This window comes from Mesitornis unicolor, unplaced genomic scaffold (genome assembly GCF_000695765.1).
Source record: "Mesitornis unicolor isolate BGI_N332 unplaced genomic scaffold, ASM69576v1 scaffold39501, whole genome shotgun sequence".
In the NCBI taxonomy this organism is placed as follows: Eukaryota; Metazoa; Chordata; class Aves; order Mesitornithiformes; family Mesitornithidae; genus Mesitornis; species Mesitornis unicolor.
The window spans coordinates 10,431-18,942 of record NW_010166466.1 but is presented as its reverse complement, the minus strand read 5'-3'; the positions used below and the strand labels follow the sequence as shown (position 1 = coordinate 18,942).

General features: G+C 58.0%; 1 protein-coding gene across 1 annotated transcript in view; it reads left to right on the top strand.

Moving 5' to 3' along the window:
- Positions 1 to 4,783: 4,783 nt before the first annotated feature.
- PTGS1 (prostaglandin-endoperoxide synthase 1 (prostaglandin G/H synthase and cyclooxygenase)) overlaps positions 4,784 to 8,512 on the top strand; it is a gene marked incomplete at its 5' end in the record, with an annotated part of 4,359 nt that continues 630 nt past the window's right edge. Inside the window, 8 exon segments of the mRNA XM_010194972.1 lie at positions 4,784 to 4,900; positions 5,015 to 5,155; positions 5,815 to 5,958; positions 6,295 to 6,476; positions 6,577 to 6,660; positions 6,774 to 7,020; positions 7,570 to 7,856; positions 8,420 to 8,512. The exon segment at positions 8,420 to 8,512 is cut by the window's right edge and continues 18 nt beyond it. Coding sequence (XP_010193274.1) covers positions 4,784 to 4,900; positions 5,015 to 5,155; positions 5,815 to 5,958; positions 6,295 to 6,476; positions 6,577 to 6,660; positions 6,774 to 7,020; positions 7,570 to 7,856; positions 8,420 to 8,512 — 1,295 coding nt within the window.

Genomic DNA, 8,512 nt, shown 5'->3' with positions numbered 1-8,512 from the left:
TTGGTCCTTCACGCCTGACCAGAGAGCAAAATCACCCAAGAAAACCAAACTTCCCCTCTGCCTCCTGCTGCGGCCCCACTGGGGCCACACGCAGGGCCTCAAGGAGCCGTTGCTGGCCCCAGATTGACCGTAGCTGCACGACAGCGCTCGGCTCTCCCCAAGGCCACTGCCAACGGGACCACGGCCACCCCGGGCTGGCCCTGTCACCGGGCTGAGGGGCAGCACCTGGCTGCTCCCTGCAGCCTCCCAGCTGGGATGGGGCTTCCTGAAGGAAAGGGGGGCAATATCCTTAAATGCTGACGGCCAGAGCCCTTCCCTGCTCTCCCCAAAGACATACGACGTGCAACTGCAGTTTGGGGGTGAGGATGGAGGGCTGGGAGCAGCAGGGATGGCTCTGGTGACTTGAGCCATCATTTCATTCCCACGCGCTGCAGCAGTTTACCACACACTGGCACAGCCGTGGTGGGTTCAGGGCTATCAAGGAGTGACACTGCTTATGGCAGGCATCCACGGAGCACGTTGCAAAGTAAAATGACATCTTGAATCCCATCAGCTCCATCCCCAGCCCCTACAGTGCAGTTTCCTCCAGCTCCTCTTCCACGTAGTGACCTTCCTCCCTGCAGAAAAACACCACCCCAGCGTTGAGCTCATGGCACTTTTCAGACTTTCCAGTTCCTCACTAAAGTAATGTTCTCAGCAAAACCAGCCCAGGCACGTGACTTCTGTCACTCGGTGGGGCTCTGGCCATCTGCACTGCAAACGGTGCCGATGGTGACCACCTGAGTTTACTCACTGCTGTGGGAAGTGGTGCACCCAAACACAAGAGCCCCAGAATGTGCACAGGCAGAATGGGTACGTGGCAGAATGGGTACGCAGGCAGCGCAGGGATGCAGGCAGCCCCCAGTGCAGGGGCTGTGGGAGAAGTGACCTCGATGGTGCGGGTTTGGGCTAAGCATGCAAAGCCGGGTGCTGGAGCGGGGCCTGATGCCCTTCCCACTGCCCGCACCCCCTCCCTGCAGCTGTCCTGACCGGAGAGTGCGGGACTTCTCTGTCCTGGAGCTGCTGGTCCTGTGCAAAAGCAATAGCCCCGAGATGGAGACCTCCTTGTTTCAGCAATGTACATGGCCAAAAGGGGAACACGACCTGGGGCTGCTCTGAGGGCCCACAGCTGTAGCCATGCAGAGGGTGGCTCTGCGGGGTGCTCCAGGAGTCAGGGTGTCCCTGCAGCCACCCTGCAGACGCTGGGAGTGGGGACGCAGCAGGAGTGAGTGCTGGAGAATGAGGCGGCCAGCACCCTGCTGCAAGGTACATTGGCACATCTGTGTAGAAGGAGGGATCCTGTGGGATGGACCTGACTGTCACCCACTGGGCTGGGCCGTGATTCAGGGAGGTGTGGCCATCTCCCAGCATGGGTCTCATCTCCCAGAGAAGCTCTTCCAGTTGAGGACAGCCAGGAGCAGCATCCATGTGTTCTGCTGTGCATGGGACAGGGCCTGGGGACCCACTGAGGACCCCCATGCCCAAAGCAGCTGGGACAGACACACACTGGGATGGTGCAGCTGTACCCAGCCCTTGGAGCCGACAGCTGTGCGCCGAGATCAAAGCAAATCTTACTACATGGGGGAAATAAAAAAATACCTGGGATATACATGAAAGGACGGCTCCCTTCCAAGCCTTAATTAGGGAGGGAGATATCTGAGGAATTAGAGGAGCTGTGCTGTGCCCTAGATGCTGCAGCAGAGCAGCTGGGCTCCTGCTCCTCCCCAGTGCTGTGCCCAGAGGACCACAGCTACAATCTTGTCCTCAGAGCTGCTCTTGGAGCCCAAATAACAGGATGTTGGGCTGAGACTGGGATCTCCTGCTTGCTTGCTGTTTGCTGCTCAGAGCACTTCCACTTGACTCCTTGCTGGCTCTACCTTGGCTCTGAGCCACAACGTTTGCTCTCCATTGACTTCTCTGGCTGTGAGCAGAGCCAAGCTCATCCCATGGTGTTTCTCTGTTTTCCCTCAGCCGCTGGCTTGCCTTCAGGGTGTAGTTTCGTACGAGCATTCTTGCAAAATAAACCTGACCACCCTCTCCGTGGCCTTTCCACCCTCGTCGGGTGCTCCTGCTGCTTTTTCCGCTGGCAGACAGGAGGTGCAGGCAGCACCCAGACATCACCGTCTCCCGAGCCCCAACCGTTGGATCAGTTGAGCACAGACTCTGCTGAGTGATGGCAGGCGGGGACCTGTGCCAGATCCTCTGCTGATTCATGGCTGTTTCCATAGCCTGTGATCCACCTCCTCCCAGCACAGCCCCTCTACAGCAGGGCTCATGGAGCTTCAACCTGGGCTGCGCAGGGAGGCATCAATCCTGGGGGTGCATCACCCCCTCCAGCCAGCCCAGTCGCCCGTAGCCAGGCCATGGGGCTGCTAGCCCGGCTCAGGTGCATGGAGGAGGATGGCCGAGCCCCGCGTGGCATGCAGCTGCGGCCCTGGCACGCCACTCGTGGTGCCACCAGAAGTGGTTGCAGATGACAACCTGGCAGCACTGTGTGTGCTGCGAACAGCTCACGGGCCCGAGGAAACCTCCCTGAATCACAAAAACAAGTGCGTGGGCCTTTCATCGCTCCTCAAAGCCTGCGGCTGTGGAACCACATCCTGTCAAGCAAGCCTGGCCCCAGCCCAGCCGTGATTTACCCCAGGTTGCTTTGAGTGCAGTTCGTGGAGCAGATGTTGTCCCCAGAATCTAGCAATTTTCAGCAGTGATGGAGTGTGTTCACCAGCTCTGCCGTCACAGAGGGGCCGTGCTCCAGCATGGGGCCTGGCAGCAGCTTCCCCCACACCTGGACCTGTTCCAGCAGGGCCAGCGCAGAATTCCTGGCTGGGGTGGGGAGAGGCATAGGGCTCCGAAAGGATGCGAGGGGGTTGCTGTCGCGGGCCAGGGCACGCTCCAGCCCCCTCCCACCCTTTCGGCTGGAACATCTCGCTCCCGCCCCACCTCCATGGCTGTGAACCATGGAGGAGGTGGTGCGGCCCGGCCCAGCACGCTGCCAAAGCCACCTTGGCGTGCTCGGCCATGTCTTGCCATAGAGCCCCGGAAAAGTGAGATTCTCCTGACTCCCTGTGTCAGACAGGACATGAGCTGTTATGGCAGATCCTGCAGCGTGGAGCATCCCCTTAACCCCTGCCTGTGCTGCCCACAGCAACCCCATATTCCCCCAGGCTGCACCAGTCATGGCATGGGGCTGTTCTTCCGGATGTTTGTGAAATTTGCAGCAGAGTCAAGTGCAGAGCTACCAAGACAGGAACAGCCTGGAGGATGCGCCAGCCACGCTGCAATACAGCCCCCTTTGCAAAAACTCCCATCTTGTGAAAAACTGAATGGGTGGTCTGACCTTACTTTGTCTGAGATAATAAGAACCTGCCTGCTGCCTCCTGTCTGGATACATGAAAAGATCGGAGATGAAAGGAGCCTGACGGAAGGGCTGGGAGCTGAGCATGTCTCTGCAGGTTGGCCCCCATGACGTGAAGGATTTGGGGTCACAGGGCTGAGCACAAGCTCCCAGGCAGTCCCTGCCCTGCTCCGAGCAGTGGCTGGCTGGGGGACTGAGTGACTTTCCAAAATTAGCTTTATTTTTCAAAGATGTTAATTTTTAGCTTCCATTTCCTATGGAAAAAATGTGGTTTCTATTCTGTGTGCCTGTCCTGCTTCCCCAGCGTTGGAGGCTGTTCCTGAATTCCAGCACAATTTGAACCAGGTCTGGTGGATGCCTGGACCACACCAAGCAGCTGATGGACCAATTGAGGCTGTTCCCGAATTCCAGCACAATTTGACCCAGGTCCGGTGGATGCTCATGGACCACACCAAGCAGCTGATGAACTAGGGGAACCTTCCTTCATCGGCCATGACACTGAGCGCACCAGGGGCTGCTCTGTCACTTCTGGTGCTCAGGGTGTGCTGCCCATCCCCGTCACTGGTGGCACTGGAGCCAAGCACTGTGTGTCGGTGACAACGCGATCCCTGAGTGCTGCATGTCCTGAGCGGTGCTGATGTGCACCAAACCCCTCAGCTAGGTGTGCTCCAGGAGGTCTCAACTGTTGACACTTTTATTCATCATCCCATGTCCATGGGGACCCACCCATCCTGGTGGCACTGCTGCTCCCTGTGTCCCACGGGGGCCCGCCATGGCTCTGCGGGAAGAGGCCCTTATCTCATGCCTGCAGGCTGGGCCGCGAAGGCAGAGGAGGAAGGGGCCGGGCAGGAGCAAGCCCAGCAGTCGGCGTTTCCATCCGCTTAGAGGGCAGAGGAGCCACTTGCCAAAGCAAGCAAACTCCAGCTCTGACAATTGCCATTATTATTATTATTATTATTACTGCTGCTGTGCTTGCACAGCTTTATCCCACTCTAGGGGCACAGCAGCCCCCTGTGCACGAGGCTATGGCCCCAGCCACCCAGGAGACCACCGTGACATGGCTCTGCAGTGGCACAGGGCAGGGCAAAGAAAAGCTGAGCAATGGTGTGTACTGTGGGGTTGGTATTGCAATGGCCAGGGCAGCCCTCAGCTGCTGCGGTGCCGATCTGTCACCTCCCTGCAGCACATAGGTGATGCCAGACCTGGAGGCCAGGTTCACTGAGGCAGCTGGCATCAAAGCTCCCCATCTCAGGGGCACCCTGCATCAGGGGGACCCACCCAGGGTTCATCCCCCTGAGCTGTGCTGGGGGCAGCATCACCCTGTGAGGAGCAACAAGCCACTGGCCACGGTGACACTGCCCGGGTGGTGACATCTGTCTCTCCTTGCAGTGAACACCTGCTGCTATTACCCCTGCCAGCACCAAGGGGTGTGCGTGAGGGTCGGCCTGGATGGGTACGAGTGCGACTGCACGCGGACGGGATACTTCGGGACCAACTGCACCTCCCGTAAGTCCTCTTGTGGGTCCTGGGGCAGCACATGCAGTGACAGTGTGGGTTGGCCAGGGCTATTAACGGGCCTTGTTAGCAGTATGAGTGGTTTGCCTGGTCTGTGTCCCCCAGCCGAGTTCTGGACGCGCCTCCATGACCTGCTGAAGCCCAGTCCTGCCTTCTACCACTTCATCCTGACCCACTTCAGGTGGCTTTGGGACATCATCAACAGCACCTTCATCCGGGACACACTGATGAAGCTTGTCCTCACAGGTGAGAGGGGAGGGCATGGGGCGGGTCTAGGGGTGCAGCAGGACACCGGGACCCTCTGGGCATCAGCAGAGGTGCGGGTGGGGGCAGTGTGGCTGCAGCGATGCTGAGCAGCTCCCACAGGTACTGGGCTTGAGTCACCTCAATGGGAGACCCCTGGAGGTAGCCATCCCATCATTTCATCACCCCGTATGTCCCCAGCTGTGTATGGGCTGCAGCCAACTGGAAAACACAAGCAGCTCTGGGAATGCTGACCTCCCTGGGCAAAAGGGCTCTTCAGAAAGCAGCTGGTCCTCGTTACTCATATCCCCACATTTATCACTTTGCGTAAATATTTAGGTTCCAGCCCCTGGAACTGTAGCGACATGTTCACAAGGCTCCAGCTGTTGGTTTTACCATTTCTATGTGGTTGTCATCTCATTCGTCATCCATGAATCCACTTAGCACGAGCCCTCTTCTTCTGCAGGGAATTGCAGCCTTTAAAAGGCTTGGAGCACATCCCGGGGTGCCCACGTGCCTCTGGTGCTGGTACCTCTCTGGTTTTGGGGGTGGCAGGGGAAGGCACCTGGCAGCACTGAGTGGGTGGGCAGGGGCCAGGGGCTGAACCCATGGGGTGTTGCCCCACACTCTACAGTGGTGACTCCCCCTTTTTCTCCTTTCAGTACGTGCCAATCTCATCCCCAGCCCCCCCACCTTCAACTCTGACTATGGCTACATCAGCTGGGAGGCCTACGCCAACGTCAGCTATTATACCCGTGTCCTGCCGCCCGTCCCAGACAACTGCCCCACGCCCATGGGGACCAAAGGTACACAGCTGCCCCAGGGGGACAGGGCTGAGGTGCTGGAGCAGCATCTGGGTCCATAACCAGCAGAGTGTTGGTGTTTCCCACCCACCCACACCCAAGCTTTCACTGCCGTGGACACCTGCAAGGCAGTGCTGTGCCATAATGCTCTGCCCAAGCTGGCCCTACAGGCAGGAGGAGTTGGTGGCTTCCAAAACGCTGGTGGGGCACATCATAACCTGTGTAAAAGGGGCATCTGCTTCAGCAGACACAGCAGCGCTCGCTCACAGCCCCACAGCCAGCACTGGTACCCATTTGGGCCGGCATGGGGCATCTGCCTTCAACCTCCATCCTTTGCAGGGAAGCAGCAGCTCCCCAACCCCCAGCTCCTGGCGGAGCGGTTCCTGCTGCGGCGCAAGTTTGAAGCCGATCCCCGAGGCACCAACCTGATGTTTGCCTTTTTCGCCCAACATTTCACCCACCAGTTCTTCAAGACGTCCGGGAAGATGGGACGGGGCTTCACCAAGGCGCTGGGACACGGGGTGAGGAGTGCCAGAGTGGGGGGCACCGGGGCATGCGGGGAGTGAGGCCAGGGCATGCATGGCCTTTCGGAGCAGCCTTGACACTGTGCTTTTGTGGCAGGTGGACCTCGGGCACTTGTATGGGGACAACCTGCAGCGGCAGCACCAGCTGCGACTTTTCAGAGATGGGAAGCTGAAATTCCAGGTACCACCCAGCACGACCAAAACCCATCAGCGCTGTGATCCAGGGTGGTGACTTTCACCAGGGTGTTTTTCTCCTCTCTTCACTTTCTGCTATCCTGTTCTTGTCTCCCCAAGGTGGTGGATGGAGAAGTGTACCCCCCCACAGTCACCGACGCTCCGGTCCACATGGTCTACCCATCTGCCGTCCCCAAGAAGCAGCAGCTGGCGATGGGGCAGGAGGTGTTTGGGCTGCTGCCAGGGCTCTGCATGTATGCCACGCTCTGGCTACGCGAACACAACCGTGTCTGCGACGTGCTGAAACGGGAGCATCCCACCTGGAGCGACGAGCAGCTCTTCCAGACCGCTCGGCTCATCCTCATCGGTGAGGACCCGCAGTGCCGCAGGGGTGTCCCACCTCCCTGGGCAAACCCAAGGACTCAGGCGTTGTCGGTCCCTCTTGGAAGGTGGTGGCCAGGCTGGCTTTAGAGGCTGGAGGAGTTTCTCCAGCAGCCCTCTGGGGATTATTTGCTTTGGCCCATATAGCAAACGTTGGCTTTGGTCCATCAGAAAATTTAATTTTGAATAATTTTATCATAATTTTGATTTATTTCATTTTAATGTTCATTAATGAAACATCATTTTGGACCAAAATTGAGAAAAGAGTCATGTCACCACATTACCTCTGAGAGGTGTATCGAGGTCAGCTTCCTCAGGAATCATTTTGGTTTTGTCAGAATGACTTTTTCTGGTGACAAAACCATTCACTGAAAAATTCCCAACCAACTCAACTCAAGCTCGTGGTCAGAAGGGTCCCAGGTGGTGGATGGGTGCTGGGACATGCTGCTATAGCATGGGGGGAGCATCCTGGGGTGCAGAGACAGTAGCTGCTGCTGCTGCCAGCTGACGGCTGCTTCCCTCACCTCCCGCCCAGGGGAGACCATCAAGATCGTCATTGAGGACTATGTCCAGCACCTCAGCGGGTACTTCCTCAGCCTCAAGTTCGACCCCGAGCTGCTGTTTGGGACGCAGTTCCAGTACCGCAATCGCATCGCGGTGGAGTTCAACCAGCTCTACCACTGGCATGGGCTGATGCCCGACTCCTTCATCATCCAGGGGGAAGAGTACAGCTACAAGCAGTTCCTCTACAACACCTCCATGTTGACAGACTATGGCGTGGAGGCGCTGGTAGAGTCCTTTTCCAAGCAGGTTGCTGGAAGGGTAAGGTCCTGCTTGCTCTCTGGAGTAACCATCCCTGAGATTGCGGGAGCCTGCGGGAAGCTGGGATCTCCTGGCCAAGCACTGGAGCAGCCTGGGCACGGCGCAGCGTCTGGCACTGTTCTGTGCTGCCATCCCATGGATGTTTTCTTCCGAGCAATCGCATCCGCGTTTCTGAGTGTCTTGTGTTGTGCAGAGCAGCAAGGCTGAGGTGCAGACCTCTCTGGGTGCTCAGGTTCTCCCCATAACCCCAAACTCCCATAATCTCTCCCCTCCTCCCTGGCCAGTGAGTGACATCCATCCGGGGCTTCTCCTGCACCGTCCCCTGACCCATGCTGGGAGCAGGACCAGCTTTAACCCAAGCTGCTTTACAGCTTTTTTTGGTCAATGTCCAGCGATTCCCTCTCTTCTCGCTGCTGAGATACCATGCTGGTCTTCACAACACCATGCCCAGAACACAGATATTTTCGTGTGGGGCGGTGGGGCTGAGCCACAGCTCCCCTGGAGCAGATGCTGGTGCCCCGTCATGCCTTACACGTACTCTTCCTTGTGTTCTTACCCTCCAGATCGGTGGGGGACAAACCATCAACGCCAACGTCTTGAAAGTGGCCGTGGGGGTCATCGAGGAGTCCCGGCAGCTGAGGCTGCAGCCGGTTAAC